Source organism: Balaenoptera acutorostrata, chromosome 7, assembly GCF_949987535.1.
Source record: "Balaenoptera acutorostrata chromosome 7, mBalAcu1.1, whole genome shotgun sequence".
NCBI lineage: Eukaryota > Metazoa > Chordata > Mammalia > Artiodactyla > Balaenopteridae > Balaenoptera > Balaenoptera acutorostrata.
Window position 1 is genome coordinate 104,697,180 of NC_080070.1, and position 27,283 is coordinate 104,724,462.

The following is a 27,283-nucleotide window of genomic DNA, read 5'->3' on the forward strand; positions in this document are numbered from 1 at the left end:
TGGTTGGCAGATCTTGTGCCTTGGGTTGGCTGGGTAGAGATACAGTATAAAGGAAAAAGCAAAGACTTAAAAATAATACAGATGTGAATTTAGGCGCTAACTCTGGTGCTTTTGTAGCAGAGCAATATCAAGCAATTTATTTACTTATCCTTTTTGAGCCCTAGTCTTTCTACTTGTAAAATGGAATGAGTAATTCCTACCTAATAACGAGAACTGGAAACAACCTAAGTACTCTGAATAGGGGGGCAGATAAATAAATTATGGCACAGATACTTGATTTGCAAATATTTTCTCCTGTTGTATCACTTTGTTGATGTCTATTAAGCACAAAAGTTTTAAATTTTTTATATATATATATATATATTTTTTGGCTGTGTTGGGTCTTCGTTTCTGCGCGAGGGCTCTCTCTAGTTGCGGCAAGCGGGGGCCACTCTTCATCGCGGTGCGCGGGCCTCTCACTGTCGCGGCCTCTCTTGTTGCGGAGCACAGGCTCCAGACGCGCAGGCTCAGTAGTTGTGGCTCACGGGCCTAGTTGCTCCGCGGCATGTGGGATCTTCCCAGACCAGGGCTCGAACCCGTGTCCCCTGCATTGGCAGGCAGACTCCTAACCACTGCGCCACCAGGGAAGCCCGAAAGTTTTAAATTTTGATGAAGTCTAGTTAATTTTTCTTTTTGTTGCTTGTGCTTTGGTATCATACCTAAGAAGACTTTACCTAATTAAAAGTCACAAAGATTTGTTCCTATATTTTCTCCTAAGAGTTTTATAGTTTTAGTTCTTACATCTTGATCTTCGATCTATTTTCAGTTAATTTTGTGGACTCTCAGTGCTATTCCATTGATTTGCATGTCCATCCTTGTGCCAGTACGACACAGTCTTGATTATTCTAACTTCGCAGTAATTTTTGAAATCAGGAAGTATGAATCTTCCAAATTTTCTCTTTTAGATTGCTTTGACTTTGTGTTTTTTGTCTTTTTTATTGTGGGGGCAGGGGAGGGTGGTGGGGATATCCTTTGCATTTCCACAAAAATTTTAGGATCAGCTTGCCAATTTGTGCAAAAAAGGCAGTTAAGGATTTTCATAGGGATTGCATTGAATCTGGAGATCAGTTGGGAGTATTACCATCTTAATAATGTTAAGTCATCTAATACCTGAACATGGAATGTCTTTCTGTTTATTTAGATTTTCCTTAGTATTTTCAATGGTGTTTTTAAGTACTTTCAATGGTGTTTTTTGTTTTAGGTACAATCCTTGCACTTCTTTTGTTAAATTTATTCTTAGGTGTTCTTTTTAAGACTATTGCAATGGGAATTATTATTGTAAGTTAAATTTTTGGGGGTAAATTAAAAAAAATTGTATTGAAGTAAAGTTGATTTACAATGTTGTGTTAATTTCTGCTGTACAGCAGAGTTACTTAGCTATAGATATATATGTTCTTTTTTATATTTTGCATTATGGTTTATCATAGGATATTGAATTAGTAGTTCCCTGTGCTATACAGTAGGACCTTGTTTTGTAAGTAAATTTTGATTGTCCATTGCTACTGTGTAGAACTACAGTAGTGTTGTTGTTTTTTTAAATAAATTTATTTATTTTATTTATTTATTTTTGGCTGCGTTGGGTCTTGGTTGCTGCGCGTGGGCTTTCTCTAGTTGCGGCGAGCGGGGGCTACTCTTCATTGTGGTGCGCGGGCTTCTCATTGCGGTGGCTTCTCCTGTTGTGGAGCACGGGTTCTAGGTGCACGGGCTTCAGTAGTTGTGGCGCGTGGGCTCAATAGTTGTGGCTCGCGGGCTCTAGAGCGCAGGCTCATTAGTTGTGACGCACGGGCTTAGTTGCTCCGCGGCATGTGGGATCTTCCCGGACCAGGGCTCAAACCCGTGTCCCCTGCATTGGCAGGTGGATTCTTAACCACTGTGCCACCAGGGAAGTCCTACAGTAGTGTTTTGTGTGTTTTTTTTGGGCTGCTCTGTGCGTCTTGCAGAATCTTAGTTCCCCGACCAGGGATTGAACCCCGGGCCCTGGCAGTGAAAGTGCCGAGTCCGAACCACTGGATTTTTCTATATTGATCATGTATCCTGCCATCTTGCTGACTTAATAATTCTAATAGTTTTTTAGTGGATTCCTTAGGATATTCTATACACAAGATATGTTATCTGCAAATAGAGAATGCTTTATTTCTTTTTTTTTTTTTTTTTTTTTTTTTTTACTTATTTATTTATTTATTTATTTTTGGCTGTGTTGGGTCTTCGGTTCGTGCGAGGGCTTTCTCCAGTTGCGGCAAGCGGGGGCCACTCTTCATCGCGGTGCGGGGACCGCTCTTCATCGCGGTGCGCGGGCCTTTCTCTATCGCGGCCCCTCCCGTCGCGGGGCACAGGCTCCAGACGCGCAGGCTCAGCAATTGTGGCTCACGGGCCCAGCTGCTCCGTGGCATGTGGGATCTTCCCAGACCAGGGCTCGAACCCGTGTCCCCTGCATTAGCAGGCAGATTCTCAACCACTGCGCCACCAGGGAAGCCCCTGCTTTATTTCTTTATTTTCCCGTGGTCTAGTTCTTTTTCTTGCCTAATTATAACAGCTAGAATTTCAAGTTCAGTGTTGATTAGAAGAGGTGAAATTGGACTACCTTGCCTTGTTCCTGATCAGGTATGGAAAACATTTAGTCTTTCTCCACAAAATGATTTTAGCTGTGAATTTTTCATAAATGCCTTTGTTTTATTTTTTTGATTAAAGTTGTTTCCCTCAGAGTCTAATTTTTGGTGTCAAAAAAATTCCAGATGCTTTGGTTGTCCTTTATACACAAGCCTGTGTAATTATCCACTGTTGTCCTATGGTGTCCTTTATACACAAGCCTGTGTAATTATCCACTCTTGTCCTATGGGCTAGGAAAAGAGGAAGTCTCCTATTTTGTAGTATGTGCACAGTGATTGGCCACATCAGTTTCCTCATAGACTATGCCGGAAAAAACATATGAAAAATGTTTCATTATGGAAAATATATGCATTAATGTTGATAGTGTTTCTTTTATCTAGTTAGTGTTACTTAAGCATGCATGATTTTCTAAATATAATTCTTTGAAGTTAAGCAGTTGGTGTATTGGAGTAAATAAATTGATACAACTTCTTTCATTTTTATTAAAGAAAGTGACAGTGTAAAAAACATTGTAAAATACCATACATTCTGGTTTGTAGTAATTTCTGGTAGTGTTCATCTTTAAAGTTTTCTGTTGGTGTTTATCCTTAAATTTTTCTGCATTTTTCAGTTTTATACAACGGAATTGTGTGACTTTTTTTAACCTATACTCTTTTTATATTTAAAACATGTGAAGTGCTTGAAAACTGTACAGAGGCGTAGCAAGATGTGAAAGCTACCCTTTATGCCCTTTTCATTCCCATTTCCTTCCAAATATATAACCGTGTAAATAGATTGGTGTACATCCTTTTTCTGCATATATACTTACATACAAACATATATACACATAAACATTAAGAATGTTATTATGCCATAAGTGTTGTTTCTTACTTTTTTTTAACAGTATGATTTGAAGATCTTTCCAAACGGCTGCATAGAATTCCATAATGAAATCTGTCAAGCTTTATGTAACCATCAACTGTTGGGCACTAAGCTGTGTTTTCATTTTTTTTTTTATATTACAAACAGTCCTTTAAAGGATATCTGAGTGATAACTTTTGACACATTTGGAAATGTTTTCGTAGGATATGTTCTTATAAGTGAAATTGCAGATCAAAAGCATTTGATAGGTACTACCGAATTGCCTTTTTTTAAAAGGCTTAGTTAGCAATTTTATATTCCCTCTGATAATTTATATGAGTGACCGTTTCTCTAAATTCTGGTGAATACTTGATATTTTCAGAATTTTTCTTTTTGCCATTCTGATGGTTGTAAATTTATTACCAACATTTTATTTTGCCTTTTCTGGTTACCAGAGAGGAGACAACATTTAAATTTCTTAAATGGCCATTTGTATTTCTTCTGTGACTGAATTATTTTTTTAATCAAGAAGACCCTCCAGTTATTAAAAAGAAGGAACAAATATAGTTTTATTTTAGAAAAATTAGTTTTGCTTATTAAGTCCCTGTGGGATAATGGATGTAAAATGTTTGGTTGTTAATAAAAATAATAAATTTATCTCAATGTTTATATGAAGAAGCTAGTTAACTAAATGTAATTCTGTCTCCTAAACCTTCTCAGTTTTTTTTTTTTTTTTTTTTAATTTTATTTTTGGCTGCATTGGGTCTTCGTTGCTGTGCGCGGGCTTCTCATTGCGGTGGCTTCTCTTGTTGTGGAGCACAGGCTCTAGGCACGTGGGCTTCAGTAGTTGTGGCACGCGGGCTCAGTAGTTGTGGCTTGCGGGCTCTAGAGTGCAGGCTCAGTAGTTGTGGCTCACGGGCTTAGTTGCTCTGCAGCATGTGGGATCTTCCTGGACCAGGGCTCGAACCCGTGCCCCCTGCATTGGCGGGCAGATTCTTAACAACTGCGCCACTAGGGAAGCCCTAAACCTTCTTAGTTTAAGTAGAATTTTATCAGTGGACCTATGCCTATTAGTTAACTAGTTGGATATCAGTTACCCAAAGCATTCTGCTGGTATTTGCAGACATTCAGAGAAGTAGATAACTTGTTCTTTACTTTTATTAATCACTTCAGTAAATATCTTTTAACCTCTTATTATATGCCAGACATAGTTTTAGACACTGGCGTTATAGTGGTAAATAAGACATTGGTGGAGAAGAGGGGTGTATATGTGCTAATTTATCTTTCTGATTTATCAACCTCACTATGAAGTTGATAATTAAATGGAGACCTAAATGACAAGCGTCAGCTGTGTGATGATCTAAGCATCCCAGGAAGATAAAAAACAATGTTTTAAGGTATCAAATCAAGAAAAAATCCCACAAGGACTCAGAGGCAAAGAATATACAAATCAATTTTCACTGCAAAGTAAAGGAGCTGTTACAGTGGAGGATTACTGGACTGAATGTCAATATTATGACATAGTATGAGTGTGTTTCATGTTTGGTAATTGCAATCATTGTTGCTTTTGTTGTGGTCATCCATGTACAATGCTTGGTGTCAGTCTATTTATCTCTTGTAAAAATAAAATACAGTGTGTGTGTGTGGAAAAAAAAAAAAAAAGAAGGATGCAGATAAGGTGCTATAGGGATTCAAAGAAAGGAGAGCTTGCTTTTTTCTTGGAGCTGGTGGTACAGCTTTATGAAGAAGGAAGGACTCTTGAACTAGGCCTTGAAAGGTGGATAGGACTTCAATAGAAGATGGAGGAGAAGAGGATAACCTCAGAGGGTCAATCTATGGGAGTAAAGGTGTGGAGCATTAGGCAAATTCAGAACTTGATAAGGAAAGGTAGGTTAGGACCAGACAGATTATGCAGCACGTTAATACTAGGCTAAGGAAGGTGAATTCTATTCAGTAGGAATACTACCAGCAAATATTTATTGAGCATCTGCCAGTGCCAGGTCTGTGCTAGTCAGGGCTATGAGAATTCAGTGATCTCAGTTTAGTTGGGGAAGACAGATTATTATTTTAATGAAATGTGAATGAAGTGTTGTAGGATTGTAGTTCAAGGAACATCTGCAGCTGCCTGGCATAATAAGGGGAGGCTTTATAGAGGTGTGGTAGACATTTGTGCTTTGCTATGAAGTATCCCTTTGCTTGGCAGATAAAATAGGGAAAGAGAGGAACATGAGAGAAACATTCTAGACCTGGCATTTTATGTGCTTTGGGATGGCTGCACAAGGTTTTGTGTGCAGTGCAAGGCTGTGAAGAATTTTGATAGAGGGTAACTGAAAGATTCAGGTGGCAGTAAATTGGAAAAGGTAGACTCGAGGTGGGGAAATTGGTAAGGAGACTATTACACTGGGCAAAGTAAAAGATGGGGTAGGACCTCATGTGAAATAGTAGCTAAGGGGATAAAGAGCCTCGAAAATTGGAGACATGCTTGAGATGTAGAATTGGCAGGACTTGGAGATCAGTTGGATATAGGAGAAGGGAGGAAAGGGATCAGGTGGAATATAGAATGACTTCTGGATTTCTGCTACTTCAGTGGATACCATTGCCTGAGGATAGGGTATATTTAAGGAGAAAGGGGGTGGATTTGGAGAGGAAGCCTAATAGCTTCAGCTGTATTGTGTTGAAGGTGCATTTAGGATAATTGGGAGGGGTGGAGGATGACTTAGGGGGGTAATCAATGTTCAGGTGATAATTTAAGCCATACATACGTATAAATTAAGTAATTTTGGGGATCGTGGGAGAATGGGTATAGTGAAGAAGAGGAACCTTAAGGAGCACTGAGAAACGGCCATAGAAGGAAAAAAACGGTAGTGGAAGTGCTTAGAAAGTGTTTTTTAAGGGTATAGTCAACATTGTCATCATAGATATTGATATTTTTCTTTCTTTTTCCCTTTATTTTTCCTCCAGAGGTAGGTCATTGGTCACCTCAATAATTATAGTGAGGACATATAAGCCAGATTAGAGTGGTTTGAGGAGTATGTGGGGTGGATGAGAATTTGGCTGTAATTGGAAGGAGAAATAAAGATACAATATCAAGGTACCATTTATTGCTTGTTTTTTTTTTTTGTCTGTTTTTAAAGATTTTAGAGTCTTGAGTTATTTATTTCCTGAGGGGAAATAGTGAATAGACAGCAAAAGGTTGAAGTCACAAGTAATGGAGTAGCCATAGAGAAGCCTAGCATAGTGCATCTCAGACTATAATGGGGATTTTGTTGAAATGCAGATTCTGAATCAGAAGGTCTGGGTTGGGGCCTGAGATACAGCATTTCTCATAAACGCCCGGATGAAGCTGATGCTGCTTTGGTTTGTGGGCCAAACTCTGAAGTGAGGATCTAGAGAATATGGGATTGAAAGTATTATTACAGGTGTTAGCCTTAGATAGAAAGAGGAACACCTCTGCTCTGAGATCAGGTGGAATATAAAGTGAATGGAGATACGGATTAAGTTTGCAAGCAGGAAACATGCCCGATAACCTTTGTTTTTTTCTGTGAAAAAGAAGTAAAGTGATTTTAAGAAAAGACTTTGGGAATGTTGTGAGCTTGAAGAAGGTGTGAAGGTTTGGAATAGTTACTAAAAAGAGAAGGAAAGTAAGTGAATTTGAGACATGTAATAATCACTGAAAAGTGAGGATTAGTTTGGTTATGGTGTCTGTAGAAATAATTGGGGCAAGGAGAGATTTGATTTAAAGAGATCAGTTATTTTTAAGATGATAAGGTAACCTAGAGGAGAGGTAATGAGGTCTGAAATAGAACAGTGGCCTTGAGAATAGAAGAGGAAGATGTGAATAATGGCCCCCTCAGAGATGTCCATGTGAACCTGTGATATGTTACTTTACTTGGCAAAAGGGACCTTTGTAGATTAAAATAGGGATCTGGAGATGGAGAGATTATCCTGGATTGTAGGTCCTATGTAAACACAAGGGTCTTTGTAAAAGGAAGCAGGAAAGTCAGGGTCAGAAAAGGCCATGTGATGATAGAAGCAGAGGGAGAGAGGAAATGTGATGATGGAAGGACCATGAACCAAAGTCAGATGATGTGGGACCATGAACCAAGGAACGGACAGTCTTTAGAAGCTGGAAAAGGCAAGGGAACAGATTTTCCCGAGACTGTAGAAGGAACAAAGCCCTGGTGACATGTTGATCTTAGCCCAGTGAGACTGATTTTGGACTTCTGACTTCCAGAACTGTAAGATAATACATTTGTGTTGTTTAAGCCACTAAATCTGTGGATAATTTTTTACAGCAGGAATAGGAAACATGCAGGGAATTATGGATGTAAGGGAACGTAGAGTTAGAATCAATAAAATGAGACAGTTGATGGCATGTGGTATGGGCAGCAGAAAACTGGGAAGATTTCTAAGCTAGGTAAATGGGTAGAGGAGAGTGGTGAAATTAAAAATACAGAATGGCAGGGAGCAGATTTTAGAGGAAGGTGTTCACTTGGCATGTAAGTCTGGTTTAGATACAGATTAGTTTTGAAGCAAGGGGGTAAATTTAAGAGGCTGCCATAGTACTGTTAAATTTAATAGAGCTGTTATAATACTAATGCATGGCAAATTTTATAGGAATATTTAGAGTTTTGACTGAGAGAGTGACTAAAGGGGTGATTTTGAGAGACCGGTTTTTGAAGAATAATACGTTATATTTATATAGTGCTTGTTTTCACTTCGGGAATCATTCCCCCCCCCCCCCCCCAGTTTGTTGAGATGTAATTGACAAATAAAATTGTAATATATTTCAGGTATCAACAGTGATGACTTGATATATGTATACATTGTGAGAGGCTTCCCACAATCAAGTTAACACATTTATCACCTCACATATTTACCTCTTTTTTTGGGGGGGGTAAGAATACTTAAGTTCAACTCTCTTAGCAAATTAATTCTAATTATACAACACTGTGTTATTAGCTATAGTCACCATGTTATATACATTAGGTTCTTAGGCCTTATTCATCTTTTTTTTTTTTTTTAATATTTATTTATTTGGTTGCACTGGGTCTAAGTTGTGGCAGGCGGGCTCCTCAGTTGCCGCTCCAGGACTCCTTAGTTGCGGCTTGCCAGCTCCTTAGTTGCGGCACATGGGGTCCTTAGTTGTGGCATTCAAACTCTTAGTTGCAGCATGCATGTGGGGATCTAGTTTGCTGACCAGGGTTTGAAGCCGGGCCCCCTGCATTGGGAGCACAGAGTCATACCCACTGTGCCACCAGGGAAGTCCTGACCTTATTCATCTTAAAACTGAAATTTGTACCTTTTTACCAACCTGTCCCCATTTCCCCCAGCCTCTAGCCCCTGGCAATCACCCTTCTCTTCTCTCTTCGAGTTTGACTTCTTTTTTTTTTTTAAGATTCCACATATAAGTGATACCATGCAGTATTTGTCTTTCCTGGCTTATTTCACGTAGCATAACACTCTCCAGGTTGATCTGTGTTGTCACAAATGGCAGGATTTCCTTTTTTTAAGGCTGCATAATATTAAACACATGCCCACATTTTCTTTATCCATTCATCTGTTCATAAACACTTAGATTGTTTCCATATCTTGGCTCTTATGAATAGTACTGCAGTGAACGTGGTGGGGGTACAGGCATATCTTGTTTTATTGTGCTTCTTGGACACTGTGTTTTTTACAAACTGAAGGTTTGTGGCAACCCTGCATTGAACAAGTCTATTGGTGCCATTTTCCCAGCAGCATTAGTTTTAAAAATTAAGGTATGTACATTGTTTTTTTAGGCATAATGCTATTGCACACTTAATAGACTATAGTATGGTGTAAACATAGCTTTTCATGTGCTGGGAAACCAAAAAGTTTGTGTGACTTGCTTTATTGCAAATTTGCTTTATTGTGGTGGTATGCCTGTACAGATATTTCTTTGAGGTAGTGATTTCATATCCTTCGGATATACACCCAGAAGTGGATTGCCAATAGTTCTATTTTTGACTTCTAGATTCGCTTCCATATGGTTTTCTATGGTGGCTGTGTCAATTTACATTCCTAACAACAGTGGACCAGGGTTCCCTTTTCTCTACATTCTCACCAGCATTTGTTATCTCTTGCCTTTTGATAATAAACATTCAAGCAGGTGTGTGGAGGTATCTCATTGTGGTTTTGAATTGCATTTCTCTGATGATTAGTGATATTGAGCACCTTTTCAAGTACCTGTTAGCCATTTGGATGTGTTGCAAAGTCTCTTCAGGTCCTTTGCCCACTTTTTTTTTAAACAAATGTTTTTTAAAATTAACTAATTAATTAATTTTTGGCTGTGCCGCATGGCATGTGGGATCTTAGTTCTCTGATCAGGAATTGAACCTGCACCCCCTGCATTGGAAGTGCAGAGTCTCAACCACTGGAGCACCAGGGAAGTCCCCTTTGCCCGCTTTTTAATTGGTTTATTTGGTTTTTTGTTCTCTGAGTTGTATGAGTTCCTTGTATATTTTGAGATTTATTTATTTATTTATTTATTTTTGGCTGTGTCGGGTCTTAGTTGCAGCACGCGGGATCTTTGTTGCATCGCGTGGGCTTCTTACTAGTTGTGGCGTGTGGGTTTTCTCTTCTCGTTGTGGCACACAGGCTACAGGGCACGTGGGCTCTGTAGTTGTGGCGTGCGGGTTCCAGAGCGCGTGGGCTCTGTAGTTTGCGACACACAGGCTCTCTAGTTGAGGTGCGCGAGCTTAGTTGCCCCACTTCATGTGGGATCCCAGTTTCCTGGCCAGGGATTGAACCCATGTCCCCTGCATTGTAAGGTGGATTCTTTACCACTGGACCACCAGGGAAATCCCCCTTGTATATTTTGGATATAAACTCCTTATCAGAAATATTTTCTCCCATTCTATAGGTTGATTTTTTGTTTTGTTGGTTGTTTCCTTTGCTGTGCATAAGTTTTTTAGTTTGATGTAGTCCCACTTGTTTATTTTTGCTTTTGATAAACCTTTGCCAAGATCAGTATCAAGGAGTTTACCCCCTTCTTTTTCTTCTAGGAGTTTTATGGTTTCAAATCTTATGTTCAAGTCTTTAATCCATTTTGAGTTGATTTTTTGTATGTGGTATAAAATAGGGGCCCAGTTTTATTTTTTTGCGTATGGCTATCCAGCTTTTCCAATGCCATTTATTGAAGAGATCATCCTTTCCTCGTTGTATATTCTTGACTCCTTTGTAGAAAATTAATTGGCCATATGTGCATGGGTTTATTTTTGGACTCTGCATTTTGTTCCATTGATCCATGTCTCATACTGTTTTGATTACTGTAACTTTGTAATATAGTTTGAAATCAGAAAGTTGATGCCTCTAGCTCTGTTCTTCTTTTTCAAGATTGCTCTTGCTGTTCAGGGTCTTTTGTGGTTCCATATGAATTTTAGGGTTTTTTCCTATTTTTGTGAAAAATGCCATTGGAATTTTGATAGGGATTCCATTGAATTTGTAGATTACTTTGGGTAATATGGACATTTTAATAATTCTTCCAATCCATGAGCATGGAATATCTTTCCGTATATTTCTTTTTCAATTTCTTTCATCTCCTTGGTTAAACTTATTCCGAAGTACTTTATTCTTTTTGATACTAATATAAATGGGATTGTTTTCTTACTTTGTCTTTCCAATAGTTTGTCATTAGTGTATAGAAACACAACTGATTTTTAATACTGATTTTGTATCTTGTAACTTTACTGAAATTGTTTATTCTAACAGGTGTTTGGTGGAGTCTTTAAAGGGTTTTCTGTCTGTAAGATCATGTCATCTGCAAACAAAGAACATTTTCCTTTCTGATTTTGATGCCTTTTATTTCTTTTTCTTGCCTAATTGCTCTGGCTGGGACTTCCAATACTGTGTTGGATAAAAGTGGTAAGAGTGGGCATCATTATCTTATTCCTGATCTTAGAGAAAAGTTTTAAGTTTTTCACGGTTGAGTATAATGTTAGCTGTGGACTTGTCATATATAGCGTTTATTGTGTTGAGGTGTGTTCCTTCTGTGCCCAATCTGTTTAGTTTTTATTTTTATTTATTTTATTTTATTAAAAAAATTTTTTATTGGAGTATAGTTGATTTACAATGTTGTGTTAGTTTCTGCTGTACAGCAAAATGAATCAGTTATACATACACATATATCTACTGTTTTTTAGATTCTTTTGCCATATAGGTCATTACAGAGTGTTGAATAGAGTTCCCTGTGCTATACAGTAGGTCCTTATTAGTTACCTGTTTTATATATATATTAGTGTGTTTATGTCAATCCCAATCTCCCAATTTATCCCTCCCCCCCTTTCCCCTCTAGTAACCGTATGTTTCGTTTTTATAGTGAAAGGATGTTGAATTTTATCAAATGCTTTTTCTGCATCTGTTGAGATACTCATATGATTTTTATCCTTCATTTTATTAATACGGTATATCACATTTATTTTTTTGCGTATGTTGAACCATCCTTGCATGGGAAGCACTTTCATACCTTTATGGGGGGCTTGGCAACAAGTTTTTGAATGGACATAGCTATTATTAGCATGTGAAATAAGCAGGGTAGAAAAATACGGCTAAAAAATATTGTGAATAGAGACTACCATAGGAGACATCACATGTATTGAACGTTTCCACCATCCCAGAAAGTTCTGTTGGATACTGCTGTTACATATTATTTTATATAATGAGGGATTGAATATTATTATAGTAAAAATTTTAAGAATCAGTGTTTGCTAATTAGGCACAATTGCAGAAGACCTGGACTCTTGGAGAGATTGTGTGATGCAGTCAAGTGAACAGTACACCATGCTCTCTCTCTAAGGAACACTAACCTAATTAACAGTGAGCACTAACCAGTTGGGTTTTAGATACTGGATTTTTTATCCTGGTTCTGCTTTTTTTTTTTTATAAATTTATTTTATTTTATTATTTATATTTGGCTGCATTGGGTTTTCATTGCTGCGCGCAGGCTTTCTCTAGTTGCGGCGAGCGGGGGCTACTCTTCGTTGCGGTGCGCAGGCTTCTCATTGTGGTGGCTTCTCTTGTTGTGGAGCACGGGCTCTAGGTGCGCCGGCTTCAGTCGTTGTGGCACGTGGGCTCGGTAGTTGTGGTGCACGGGCTTAGTTGCTCTGTGGCATGTGGGATCTTCCTGGACCGGGGCTCGAATCCATGTCCCCTGCATTGGCAGGCGGATTCTTAACCACTGTGCCACCGGGGAAGCCTGCTGGTTCTGCCTTGAGTTGTATGAATTTGGGAAAGCTTCTAAAAAGATTCTGTAACTTCTTTTTTTTTTAATTAAAAAATTTATTTATTTATTTATGGCTGTGTTGGGTCTTTGTTGCTGTGCACGGGCTTTCTCTAGTTGTGGCGAGTGGGAGCTACTCTTCATTGTGGTGCACGGGCTTCTCATTGCAGTGGCTTCTCTTGTTGCAGAACACGGGCTCTAGGCGTGCAGGCTTCAGTAGTTGTGGCATGCGGCTGCAGTAGTTGTGGCTCACGGGCTCTAGAGTGCAGGCTCAGTAGTTGTGGCGCACAGGCTTAGCTGCTCTGTGGCACGTGGGATCTTCTCGGGCCAGGGCTTGAACCTGTGTCCCCTGCATTGGCAGGTAGATTCTTAACCACTGCGCCACCAGGGAAGCCCCGCGATTCTGTAACATCTTAAAAACATTAAAAACAAACAAGAAACAGCTAATATATGGTCACTGTAAATTTTACAGTACAGAAATAATAGAAAAAACATTTTTAAAAAGAAGAAAAATCTTACCTATAAAACAAGGATGTGCTATCTACTATCCATTTAAGTTCTTTTTATAAGACATGACATAATTCATTATGTAGTCTTAGAGATCCACTTCTCTCTTACTCTCATAACTTTGTATGGCTGAAGTGTTAGATCATTAGTAAAAATAACCTAAACTTGAGTTTTGTGTTTTTATTTAATTTTAGCTTCCCAAAATATGTTTGTTATAAATAGTAAACATGTAATTGAAATTGATGAGCAAATATGCAATTCCTGAGAGAATACAAGTTTACTTGGGCAGGAAATTTGACAAGTTAAGGAACTTTTGAAGAGAAATAGAAAAATTGAAGAAGAATGGAGTGTGTGTCTAGAAGAATTTCAATTGGTTTAGGGATTAAATACCATAAAAATGTCATTTCTGAAATATGTTTTTTATAGGTCAAAAATTTTTGTCTTTACTGATAACTTCCTTATCTAGATTCTGTGCAGAAGAGAATAAGAATTTAATAGGCCAGAGGAGTTAATTGTGTTGGGATTTTATATTTGTATCTGTTTTCTTAAGTAAAGTTTACTGATTATAAATTTCTTAGTTAAATATAATTTCTGTGTCTGTATGAAGCTGATGACCAGAATCTTGCTAGTGTGGGAAAGTTAATTTAAAAAAAGTTCTGTGCTGTTACCTCTGATGAGACGACAGTCTCTTTGCTTTCTCCTGCTGTGTACCTTTCTACTCCTCATTATTATCTGATCAGGAGATAGAAACTTGACATAGCAGACTTATTTTGAGGTCCAAGATTCTGAAGGCAAAGGAAATTAAAAGTGTGGCCAAGTGTTTCATATTATGACACTTTTGTTCCTATATTAAAGGTATCCAAGATATTTTATAACCAACTTATTACTTTATATTTAGCTAAATATTTCCTCTCATTTCCATGAATAATTGTAAGCTCATTGATGATTTTAATGATTGATGTGTATGGATATTTAATGTTAAGCAAGTGTTAGATTAAAATGTTTACTAAACCAGTGTTCCTGTTAACCTAAAATAATGTTACATAAATACTTTATGTAAAGTATGAGGTTTGAAACACTAGCTCAGTGCTGAACACTAATTGGCCCTACATACATTTTGAAATGTTTCTGAAAGAATGAGGGAGAAGTTGAATTTGTATTTGAGTTTATCCTAAATCTAACTGTCATTTGTCTTCATACTAGAATTGTAAAATGTATTGGATAATATATATGTATATATTACATAATATATTAATGCCAAATATAAAAAAAGTTTTTAGTTCTTCCTTTTCTCTTCCCACTTTAATTATGGGTGCTTAGGAATTTCTTTGCTTCATTTACCAAATCCCCATACAAAATTTCAATAAGAACTGTCTCCATGGTAGTGCGTTAATGTGTTGAATGTGACTCTGCCTACTTTAGAATCAAAAGATCTGGGTTTAAGACCTGGCATACAGTTAGGTTCTAGAAGGAAACAGAATCCAGCTCAGATGGTTTAAGAAACTTTAATGGAGGACTACAGAGATAGGGGTGGATTGAGAAAACTGACAAGGGATGTTTTCGTTAGTTACAGAGGGAAGCTCGAAGGGGCAAGGAAAATAATAGTGTTATTAGAGCCTGGTGAGAGCTGTGGAGAAGGCGGTGCCTGACAGGAGCCATGGTGGTAGAGGGACAGAGCTTCTGCCACAAAATGTGACCAATAGGAAGGAGGGAGCTGGAAAGAAATAATCCAGCTTTTCTCTGCCTCCTGATCTGCCAGTGATGGGTAGCACTGGAACCCAGAAGATGCATCTGTTGAGGTCAGCCTCCTTTGGGCACAGGGTAGGGCAGAAGAGTATTGGAGGGATGGGGTAGTGGCAGTAAGATAATAACCAGTACAACTACTAACGAGATTGGGGTTTGACTTCAAGTAATATTTTAGATTCAAATTTTATCTGCAAACTGCAGATACTTTACTGGGGTTGATGTGAGCATTAAGTGAGTCATATCAAATATGTCAAAGTACTCTAATAGTGCCTTGGTCTTATATTTTTTAAAAGTTTTGATAAGGTGTGGATTTGAAAAGCTTAGCTTCATTTCTCTTGGTGCTGTGCTGCATTTGTTTCATAGAAACTTTGGTTGCCACCATACTTTTGAATATACGTTAATTTTTGTGTTTTCCAGTGATTTTTGAGAAGTTAAATGAACAGTCATTGTTAAATAGTTCCCATGATTTAGACTTTTTCTACTTACTGCCTAATGACAGGTTTCGTTTTTTTCACTCTTGGTGTAGACAGAGCACTCCTTACTCCTGAACTTATGCATGGGGGGCTTTTGAGTTGTAGAAATGGTCTCCCTGGTAAAAGATTGGTCAGACTTCACCCTGCTACTTCTACTACCATTGGTGTATCCTTGTTGACTGCTTCTATTTTCTTGAGACAGCAGTAATGCCTTGTCATAGTTTTTCCTCCTGATTCTTACAGTATTTCTTTTCATAGAGATCTACTTTCATCCAGCCTCATCTTTGAGCATTTGTAGGCCAGACTGAGATCAAGCATTGAGTCTATTTTCAGGAAAAGTATAACCACCAGATAATATTCTACTTAAAAGCACTTTCTGCTTTTTAAAAATTCTCTCACAAAAACTATATTACGATTTTGAAATTAAGTAATTTCTGTTTCATTTCACAGGCTCAAGTTAGGAGTTTTTGTACACTTCAAACTGAACTTTTCTGAATTACTGACTAAATCTTAATTGTTTTCCACCAGACGGTCTGCCAAATCCCGAAGCAGAAGCCCATATTCATCTAGGCATTCAAGATCTCGTAGCAGGCACAGATTGTCTAGATCCAGAAGTCGTCATTCTAGCATTTCTCCTAGCACACTAACTCTGAAGAGTAGCTTGGCGGCTGAATTGAACAAGAATAAAAAAGCACGAGCTGCAGAGGCAGCACGAGCCGCAGAGGCAGCGAAAGCTGCAGAGGCAGCTAAGGCTGCTGAGGCCGCTGCCAAAGCTGCCAAAGCTTCAAACACTTCTACACCTACCAAGGGGACCACGGACACTGGTGCCAGTGCGTCACAAACCAACCACGTGAAGGATGTGAAGAAACTTAAAACTGAGCACGCACCTTCTCCCTCAAGCGGTGGAACTTTAAAAAACGACAAGGCAAAAACAAAGCCACCTCTTCAGGTAACAAAGGTGGATAATAATTTGATTGTAGACAAAGCCACCAAGAAAGCAGTTGTAGTTGGAAAGGAGGGTAAGTCTGCTGTTACAAAGGAGGAACCAGTATCTCTTAAAGAGAAAACCAAACCACTTACACCAAGCATAGGAGCCAAGGAGAAGGAGCAACATGTGGCTTTAGTGACCTCTACCTTACCGCCCTTACCTTTGCCTCCCATGCTGCCTGAAGACAAAGATGCTGATAGGTAAGTGCAAAAAATTTTGTCGGTGACTGTTTAAAGAAAAAAAATCTAAGTTTGCAATGAGAAATTATTTGACCCCCACCAAAAAAATTTTATAATGACTGTTAGTAAGTGAATTAATTTTCTTTATTGTGTACAACTTAAAATGAAGCACATGGCTTGTAGGATGACAAAATTATAGCTTATGCTAAGAATTCCAGGTAAAAATTGCCATTGTCATGGGATACAGTGTATGTTTCAGCTTGAGTTTGAGAATTAGAAATGTCGGTATTTTCTTTGGCTGAGTATTCCTTGGTGATACTACCGGAGACAGGACATTTTATGAGAGAGTCTGTCCTGGTTGATAATAGCATGTATCTTGGTTATTCTAAGTGTTTTCATTGGCCTTATACATTTATTACTTCAGGTGGCTTTACGAATACATCACTTTTTAGTGTTTTATTGACTTAATTTTTTGCAATTAGAGATTAATTACATATTACGGAAATGTGTTTATGCTTTTATGCTTTATGCTTTCCTTTAAATTGTTTACACGTTTCTGCTGTGAATATTGGGGGTGTGGCTTGTACTTTATTTTGAAACATTTTTAAGAGGATGAAGGTAAGAGTAAATGTAAATGCAGTTCTAAGAATGTTTCTCAAATGTATGCTAGGATAGAAGCTTTATGCTCTTGTGTGATATTTGCCAGTTGACTTAACCTTTTTCATTTTTATTTTTATGAAGAAATTATAGCTGTTCCCCTCCCCTTCTGCTTCTTGTTAAAAAGCAACTATATGGGCAGTTTTCCTAGCTGACATCTGAGAATTTGAAAACAAGTGGATAGAAATTCCATGTGGGCAGGTCTTTCAAGTGCTCACTTTGGCTAGCATGATGACAATTTTATAATTTAAAACGAACAGAAAATAAAGTATTGAATATAATTTCTGTGTTTCATGCCCTCTGAGGCATCTTTTTTCTACAGTCAAAAATGTTGCTGAGGGACCCCATCCAATTTGATCAGGTGTTATCCAGTTATACTATTCTGATTGTGGTATTTGCAGGTTTGACTGTTCTCTAGGAACACCAAAGGGTCATAACAGTAGTGATTTGTAATTTTGATGAGTCCTGGAATGGGCTGTCCAGGACAGAGAGGCATGAATGCAGAATTGAGTCACTTCATTAGTGAGAATAAGCCAGTTGCTGAGAATCTAGTGATTCTGGACCAGTGAGACTGGTTGTTCGCTACTTTATTTTTCATATGTGCTTCAGGGATAAATTTTTAGTGGTGATGTTTTTAAGAACTCAGGATGTGCCCAGGTGACTGCTTATTAAGGAGGATAATCTTTGTGCATCTGTTTTAACAAGATGGTGGCACATTTCATACTTGGCCATTAAAAAAATTTTTTTGACCCACCTTCTTTTCTGTCTTTTCTCTTTTATTGTGTCTTTGCTCTTTTTGCTTGGAAAGTGTTTGTATGTTTCAAGCATACTGAAGTTTTTTAAGACTCCTGAGTACTTCTACTGACATGTGCGGCCAGAGATTGATTCAGCATCACTTATAGCCACTTTTTTTTTTTAATTTTATTATATGTATATTTTTAACATCTTTATTGGAGTATAATTGCTTTACAATGGTGTGTCAGTTTCTGCTTTGTAACAAAGTGAATCAGCTATACATACACACATATCCCCATATCTCCTCCCTCTTGCGTCTCCCTCCCACCCTCCCTATCCCACCCCTCTAGGTGGTCACAAAGCACCGAGCTGATCTCCCTGTGCTATGCGGCTGCTTCCCACTAGCTCTCTATTTTACATTTGGTAGTGTATATAAGTCCATGCCACTCTCTCACTTTGTCCCAGCTTACGCTTCCCCCTCCCCGTGTCCTCAAGTCCATTCTCTACGTCTGTGTCTCTATTCCTGTCCTGCCCCTAGGTTCTTCAGAACCATTTTTTTTTTTTTGGATTCCATATATATGTGTTCACGTACGGTATTTGTTTTTCTCTTTCTGACTTACTTCACTCTGTATGACAGACTCTTGGTCCATCCACCTCACTACAAATAACTCAGTTTAGTTCCTTTTTATGGCTGAGTAATATTCCATTGTATACATGTGCCACATCTTCTTGATCCATTCCTCTGTCGATGGACACTTAGGTTGCTTCCACGTCCTGTCTTGTAAATAGAGCTGCAGTGAACATTGAGCCACTCTTCTTTTTGATGCTTCAAATTTGATTGTCTGAAATTTGGCCAGTGGGAACTCCTTTATGCTAACTCCTTTGTCCTTTTGATATGACTCATTTTATTTTTGAGTGCTTCCTTGCTTCCTAGCCAAACAATATCTTTTAGGCTCACTTTGAACTTTGCTTCTCTCCCAGCCCTGGAATCCATTACTCTCTGAAAATCATAAGATAGACTGTTAACTATATGTTTACATGTAATAAATGATTTTTTTTAAAATTAGGATCATACCATGCATAATATTCCTTCACTTCTTTTTTTTAAATTTAATGTGTTGGAGATGTTTCCAGGTTGGGAGAGATAGGTTCAGTATTCCTATACATGGAAGTGGATGCATCACTGTCTTATTAACTATTCTGTTGATTAATGGATACTTAGATTTATAATTGTTTGCTATTAAATTCGCCTTTTACATTAATATTTTATGTACATGTGAGCAGTTTTTATAGGATAGTTGTGAGGTCAAAGTATCCACATTTAAAAATTTGACGGAAACTGCCAAATTGTATCTTAGTAAGGTTGTGTACCAATTTATGCACCCAAGTGTATGAAATTGCTTCAACTATCACTAAATATTGCCAATTTTGAAATGTTGAAAATCTTTAAAATATGTGATTAATTTTGCATTTTTCTGGTTATTGAGATATAGCATCTTTCTAAACACTTGTTGGCTTTTTTTTTTCAGTGAATTGCTTGTTCATGTTTTATACTGACTTTTCCTTAAGATTATTATCCTTTTTCTAATTGATTTATAGGTACTGCTTATGTTAGGGATCTTGACCTGTGCCTCTCACAGTCTGTTGCTTGTCTTTGAGACTTTTTTTTGTTTTTTGGCTACGTGGGTGTTTTCCATTTCTAATGTAGTTGGATCTATAATTTTTCCTTTAAAACTTACAGGTTTAAAACATTTTTAAAGGTTAACTCACATCTCACAGAAATTTGTTTTTGGTTATTATGTGTAGAAGAAAGACATGGTCTGATTATGTGCTCTCCCTCATCACCCCGTGGACTAATAGATCAGTTGTTGCTAATGTCATTTATTGAATAATCTATCTCACTGATTTGTGGTACCATATATAAAAATTCTTATAGATATCTGTGTGTTTCTGGACTCCGTTTTCTATTAACATGTTTTATTATTTCTTTGCCAATACCTTTTTGTTTTAACTTCTTTAGATGCATAGTATTTTGGCTCTCAAAGTCAGATTTCTATTATAGGAGTAGGCAGGTTATGTAAAAGTAAAGGGATGGAGCAAATTACTGGTTAGTGAATAACCCGGCCATTCAGCCTCAACTTCAACACTGCTATAAATGAATTTGGGCTCAGTGTTGGCATTTTTTGCCTTTATTCTTAGACAGATTTTATGATCATTTGGCTTGTCTTGCTTGATTTTTGTTTGGGACTTGGTTAAAGGCAATGATTAATTTGGAGACTGACAGATTTACAGGATTACAGTTTCCCATATGAAAACATCATTTCTTTTCATTCATTCTGGTCCAGTTTTATGTTCATCAGCCATATGTTTTAATTTTCTTCTCTTGGTCTTATACATTTCTGGTTAAGGCATTTTGTTGTTTTTTGTTGCTGTAGTATATGGAGACTTTTAAAAACTCATCACATACCCTATTTGGTTATTGCAGGTATTCAGTGAAAATACAATGTTTTTAATTATATAGTGTTATTTTTGGAAACTAATATTTCATTTCTCTTAAGTCTGGGAGCCTTGCTGAATTTGGTAGTTCATATAATGATATATTTGAATATAGGCAGTCTTTTAAATGTTAAATTATAAGTAAAATTAAGACTTCTAGTCTCCCCTTCCCCCCATTGATTTGAAGTTTTGGACAAATGCAAATTTTGGACTGAGGTCTAATTACAAGTTAGAGACTACAGTTCTCTAAATAAATTATTTTAAATATAATTATTTTCAGACAGAGTTCAAGTGGTACCTTTTCTAGAAAGAAGCTTTTACTGTCTTTCAGTCCTGAGTTAGCTACCCTTTAGTACCATATTACTCTGGAAATTAGTCTGTACAGTACTTTATCCTGCTGCTTTCTGATGTTCTCCGAAAGACTGTAACCTCCTTTCTGAGAGGAACTGTATGTATCTTAATGTATTTGTGAATTGTTTTTGTTGTTAAACTATAGTGCCTATGTAATACCTAGCACATAGACGTGTATAATGAATATTTGTTGAATGGAGGAACATGAAAATTGAAAAGTGGGCTATATGACACCATTACTATAAAAATAAGACTGCAATCCAATTTCCTTTTGAGCTTGTTTTCCCTATTAAAGATTACTTTCTAGTAACACGGGGTTATGAAGAAAAGTCACAATTTTATTGATAAATAGTTTTTATCAGATGGTATTAAAAGACCATATATTGTACAATAATATTAAAGTCCAGCATGAGTAGGAGAAGTTATAATTAAAATGAAATGATTTATATTGTTAACATCATTAGTAGTTTCTGACCACAGCAGTGTAGTTTCACTAAATTTTTAAATTCTGGGACTCATAACTGCTATGAAAGTATGTGAAGTCCAAATTTTATTATCATTATAATATTCTCTTTCAACATGTTATATTGTTAAACAGATTTTGTAGTGTCTGGGAGGTATAAAATAATCAATTACCAGGTTAAGATATAGTTTAAAAAATCAGAGCTCTTAAGACATTCAAAAAAGTATAAAACTAACTGAGCTTAATTTTCACCTGTAATTCTGATAAGCTAGAGTCTTAAAAAAAATTTTAAAGAATCATTGTCCAATTCAGGAAAAATTAATTCTAAAAAGGGATGAAGCTAAATTTGTTCTTTGTTGTTATTTAAATGGGCCAGATAAATAATAACATGTGGTTTATTTATTTCTTACAACAAAATAGCTTTTTGTCTCTCTACCAGAATCAAACCAAATGCTATTATAAAACTAATGAATTTTCCCGCAAAGCATGACTAGTTGACTTTCAGTTTTAATTTACAGTTTTATAGTAATTCTATATCTTTTTAAAAAATAGACTATTTTTTAGAACAGTTTTAGATTTACAAAAAAATTATAATGATATTACAGAGGGTTCCCATATACCCTGCACTCAGTTTCTTCATTGTTAACATCTAGCATTATTAGTATGGTACATTTGTTACAATTAATGAACCAATATTGATACATTATTAGTAACTAAAGTCCATACTTTGTTCAGATTTCCTTAGTTTTTATCTAATTCTGTATCATTTTTGCCCCCAAATTTTATATTTTTGCAGTTGAATATAGTATATTATTTTAGCTGGAAAGTAAAGAAACTCAGTTTAGTCTTTTGCCATTGTGTGCTATGTAAATGCATTTTTATTTCTCAGTGAAATAAATTTTTGTGTTTTGTTTGTCTGACTCCTTTCTTTTTAGCTTACGAGGAAATATTTCAGTAAAAGCAGTTAAAAAAGAAGTAGAAAAGAAACTGCGATGTCTACTTGCTGATTTACCACTGCCCCCTGAGCTACCAGGAGGAGATGATCTCTCAAAGAGTCCAGAGGAAAAGAAAACAGCAACACAGTTACATAGTAAAAGGAGGCCTAAGTATGTGCTTGCTTTCTACCTGCTCTTAAGTTGGCCAGAGATGATTCTGGATCATCATAAAATCATAAAATCCAAAATTAAGATTTAAAATAATAAAAAGTGTATTTATTCTTTCAACTTAAGTATATGAATAAATTTTACTGGAGCTTTGAAAAATTTTTCATAACTGCCTGAGTACTTATTCAAAATGACTAATAAAACCAAATTAAATTTTCTCTCTCAGTTTGTAATGTATTAATTTCTTGGGATATTATATATGTTGAAGAAATTTTCTGTAATTAACATATTTAAAAAACAGATACTGAAATTGAGCAAGGTGGAAATCAGCATTCAGTGAGCCCAGACAAAATTAGTAATGGGCAAGCTGCTGTGTTTTCCTTTGCTTTTTAGCTCCATTTGCTCCCATAGCTAAATGCATTCTTGATTTTGCAAGAGGTGGACTGGAAGAAGGTTTGAAATCTGTATCCTAAATTAGCTTCAAGTAAGTGCCTAGAGATAACTCTTTCCCTTGAAACTTGTTCATCAGTTAAGGGCAGAGGGAGAATGATGATTCCTTTTTTTACTTCTACTTAACCAAGGGAAAGTGTAAGTAAGACTTTGAGTTAGATCTGATTTTAGAATTGCTGTTTCAGGTAGTGTCTAGTATAAGAATATGAGGTGATTTTCTAGTGTGGAGTAGAAAGCTAGAAAACTTTTAGAATAGTCTCTCCTTGAGTATTGTAGCTTTATTCCTTTACTTAAATTTCTCTTACCTGCCAGAATATTAAAATACTATAAAATTACATATCTTTTTGAAGAATATCAAATATTTGTTATATATAATACATACTTAAAGTGTAGATTCCTAAGGGTTGATAATATTAATATTTTTATACTCTCTTAGACTGAAAATCTTTCTGGTGCTTCCATTTTTAAGATAATTTTATCTAGCCATAAGTCTAAATTTGTCAATACGCTTTATAGTTAGATTTTTGATAATGTTCATTATCAAACTTCTGGTTTTTGGAAGCAGATAAATATATACACATTAGCAATGAATGAAAAAGTACTCTGGAGGTTGTTTAGAGAACTTTGACTCTTTGAACCAGTGTTGCTTTTGTCCCCTTGCTGAAAAATTATATTGTATTTCTTTTTTTTTTTAAAGGATATCTTTTTTTTTTAAATTTTTTATTATTATTATTATTTATTTTATTTTATTTATTTATGGCTGTGTTGGGTCTTCATTTCTGTGCGAGGGCTTTCTCTAGTTGTGGCAAGCGGGGACCACTCTTCATCGCCGTGTGCGGGTCCCTCACTATCGCGGCCTCTCATTGCGGAGCACAGGCTCCAGACGCACAGGCTCAGCAATTGTGGCTCACGGGCCCAATTGCTCCGTGGCATGTGGGATCTTCCCAGACCAGGGCTCGAACCCGTGTCCCCTGCATTGGCAGGCAGACTCTCAACCACTGCGCCACCAGGGAAGCCCTATATTGTATTTCTGAAAGTCCTTCATACAAACTTTATTACTTCTCATTCCCACTTTAAGTGTTAGTCTACAGAAGGAGAGTCAGTATGGAGAAATACCTTGACTTTGATGATAATTTATAATACCACCTCACAGTGTTGCCTGTCTTGGATGATCACAAATATGCAAGGGTGAGGGGAAATAAATGAATTAAGATTGGGTATGGAGGGTGGATATTGAGTATTAAACAGTTTATTCAGTTTTCTTGATTGTATATAAAAACTTCAGAACTATATTTGATAGAATATGTGGGCCTCGCTATGGTGAAATCAAAGAAAAAGACATTGACTGGGGAAAACGCTGCGTGGATAAATTTGATATCATCGGAATTATTGGAGAAGGTACCTATGGACAAGTTTACAAGGCCAGGGATAAAGACACTGGTAAGAATGCCAGATGCTTTGGATCTTTGGGCCTATGGAATGTACTTAATTCATGTTTCTCTTCTAATGTATAACTTGAGGAATTTTCAGGAAAAAAAAAAGTTAAATTTGAATTTATCGTGCTATTGTTTCATCTTGTTTTTTGTTTCATTTTATATATGCACTTATGTAAGATATGAGTACATGTAATGGGGTGTATATACATATATGGTTTTTTGTTTTGTTTTTTTTTTTTGGCTGCATTGGGATCTTCGTTGCGGCATGTGGGATCTTTCATTGTGGCGCGTGGGCTCTTTGTTGCGGCACGCAGGCTTGTCTCTGGCTGTGGCGCGCAGGCTCCAGAGCGTGTGAGCTCAGTAGTTGCGGCACACGGGCTCTCTAGTTGTGGTGTGTGGGCTCCAGAGCACGCGGGCTCAGTAGTTGGGGCACGTGGGCTCAGTTGCCCCACGGCATGTGGGATCTTAGTTCCCCAATTGGAAGGCGGATTCTTCTTCTTCTTAATAGATTTATTTATTTTATTTATTTAGTTTTGGCTGCATTGGGTCTTCGTTGCTGCGTGCGGGCTTTCTATAGTTGCGACGAGAGGGGCTACTCTTTGTTGCGGTGCGCGGGCTTCTCATTGCGGTGGCTTCTCTTGTTGCGGAGCATGGGCTGTAGGCGCGTGGGCTTCAGGAGTCGTGGCATGCGGGCTCAGTAGTTGTGGCTTGTGGGTCCTAGAGCGCAGGCTCAGTAGTTGTGGCACACGGGCTTAGTTGCTCCGTGGCGTGTGGCATCTTCCCGGAGCAGGGCTCAAACCCATGTCCCCTGCATTGGCAGGGGGATTCTTAACCACTGTGCCACCAGGGAAGCCCTGGAAGGCAGATTCTTAACCACTGGACCACCAGGGAAGTCCCCTAAGAGAAAGTTTTAAAAGGCCTTGGGGCAGAGGAAAAAGTAACTGTGTTAGACGCCATGTATTTTACTAATAAATAGTGCTTAGAGTCAGTGTTTAATCTTTATTTATAATTTCTTGTTGAAGTAAACCAATAGATAAAATAGCATAGGTGTTTGAGGGCACTTAGTATAAGCGAGGCTACCTTATGCATAGAAACTCTGAAGGCAGTTATAGCATGCAGCAATAAAGTAATATTCATCATGATGATTCTGCATTATCAAAAGAGATTAAATTATAAAACAAGGAATCATACATTTTAGATTTCTATTAAAAAAGAATCAACTAATTTTTAATGATTAAAAGGAAAAACGTCCTTCCTTTGGAAAATTTGTAAGTACAGAATTCCTTTTTTTTTCCCTACAAAGAAGTGGAATGAACAAACTTTTATTACAGTGAGTTTTTTCTTATGATAGGATTTGTGTGTGTTTCAGTATTTAGATTATCTGATACAAAACTCGCTCATATGTAAATTATGAGGCCATTTGGTGTTGTGGGAAGAGCACATAGTTTTGAGACAGGTAAACCAGATTTTGAATCCCAGTTTTACTACTGGGTAACTGGGCATCTTTGGACAGCTTAATATATCTGAGCATATTTTCTTATCTGCACAGTGTCCAGAGTTTTCTCATCTGTTCAGAGAGATTTTATGCATGTATAAGCATATTAGGTATATTTAGCCTCCCCTCTTCACTTTTTAAAAAATGGCAGTGTAATATATCTACTCTTCGTTATCTAGCTTTTTTCATTTAATATACCTTAGTATAAAATAACAATACATATAGACCTACTTTATCCTTTTTAACAGTTGTATAATATTCCGTAGTTTGATAAATATCCCTTAATTTATTTAACCAGAAAATTTTTGAACCATAAACATTATAATTTGGTATATTGGAAACTATATTTTGTGGTTTGTAATTTCAAGAGGTAGGAACTGAAGTTATGAATTAAAATAAAAATTTAGGGAATTCCCTGCTGGTCCAGTGGTTAGTACTCCACGTTTCTACTGCAGGGGGCACGGATTTGATCCGTGGTCGGGGAACTAAGATTCCCGCAAACTACCTTGTGCAGCTGAAAATAAAAAATAAAAAAAATACTAAAAAATAAAATAAAAATTAAAAATGTTACTTAGTTTTGTCAGCTGGTAACCTGATTTTATTTACTTTTCTAATAGGAGAAATGGTAGCCTTAAAAAAAGTACGCCTGGATAATGAAAAGGAAGGCTTTCCCATTACAGCAATTCGAGAAATTAAAATTCTCCGGCAGCTTAACCACCAGAGTATTATCAATATGAAGGAAATAGTGACCGATAAAGAAGATGCTTTGGATTTTAAGAAGGATAAAGGTATGTGTGCATATTTACATAACCAATTCTGTGTATTCATGATTTTGCTAACTTATAGATTTTGATATTGACCATTTGAGTATTTATTAGGTACATTAAAAATATTGCCTTAATATCAAACTGTATTAAAAAAATTTTTTTTTAATTTATTTTATTGAACTATAGTTGATTTACAATGTTGTATTTCTGCTGTACAGCGAAGTGATTCAGTTTTACATATATATATTCTTTTTCATATTCTTTTCCATTATGGTTTATCAACAGGATATTGAATATAGTTCCCTGTGCTATAAAGTAGGACCTTGTTGTTTATCCATTATATTTGTAATAGTTTGCATCTGCTAATCCCAAATTCCCAATCCATCCCTCCCTCCGCCTTCCATCCTCCTTGGCAACCACAAGTCTATTTTTTATGTCTGTGAGTCTGTTTCTGTTTTGTAGGTAAGTTCATTTGTGTCATATTTTAGATTCCACATATCAGAGATATCATATGATATTTGTCTGACTTACTTAGTATGATAGTTTCTAGGTCCATCCATGTTACTGCAAATGGAATTATTTCATTCTTTTTTATGGCTGAGTAGTATTCCATTGTATGTATGTATGTACCACATCTTCTTTATGCATTCATCTGTCAGTGGACATTTAGGTTGTTTCCATGTCTTGGCTATTGTAAATAGTGCTTCTGT

At 36.9% G+C, this 27,283-nt stretch overlaps 1 protein-coding gene across 2 annotated transcripts in view; it reads left to right on the forward strand.

Moving 5' to 3' along the window:
- Positions 1 to 27,283, forward strand: part of CDK13 (cyclin dependent kinase 13) — a 116,260-nt gene that overhangs the window by 13,159 nt on the left and 75,818 nt on the right. For both annotated transcript variants that reach the window (XM_057550568.1, XM_057550569.1), the window contains exons 2-5: positions 15,982 to 16,641; positions 22,258 to 22,428; positions 24,176 to 24,315; positions 26,424 to 26,594. In XM_057550568.1, coding sequence (XP_057406551.1) covers positions 15,982 to 16,641; positions 22,258 to 22,428; positions 24,176 to 24,315; positions 26,424 to 26,594 — 1,142 coding nt within the window. The remainder of the gene's footprint in view (positions 1 to 15,981; positions 16,642 to 22,257; positions 22,429 to 24,175; positions 24,316 to 26,423; positions 26,595 to 27,283) is intronic.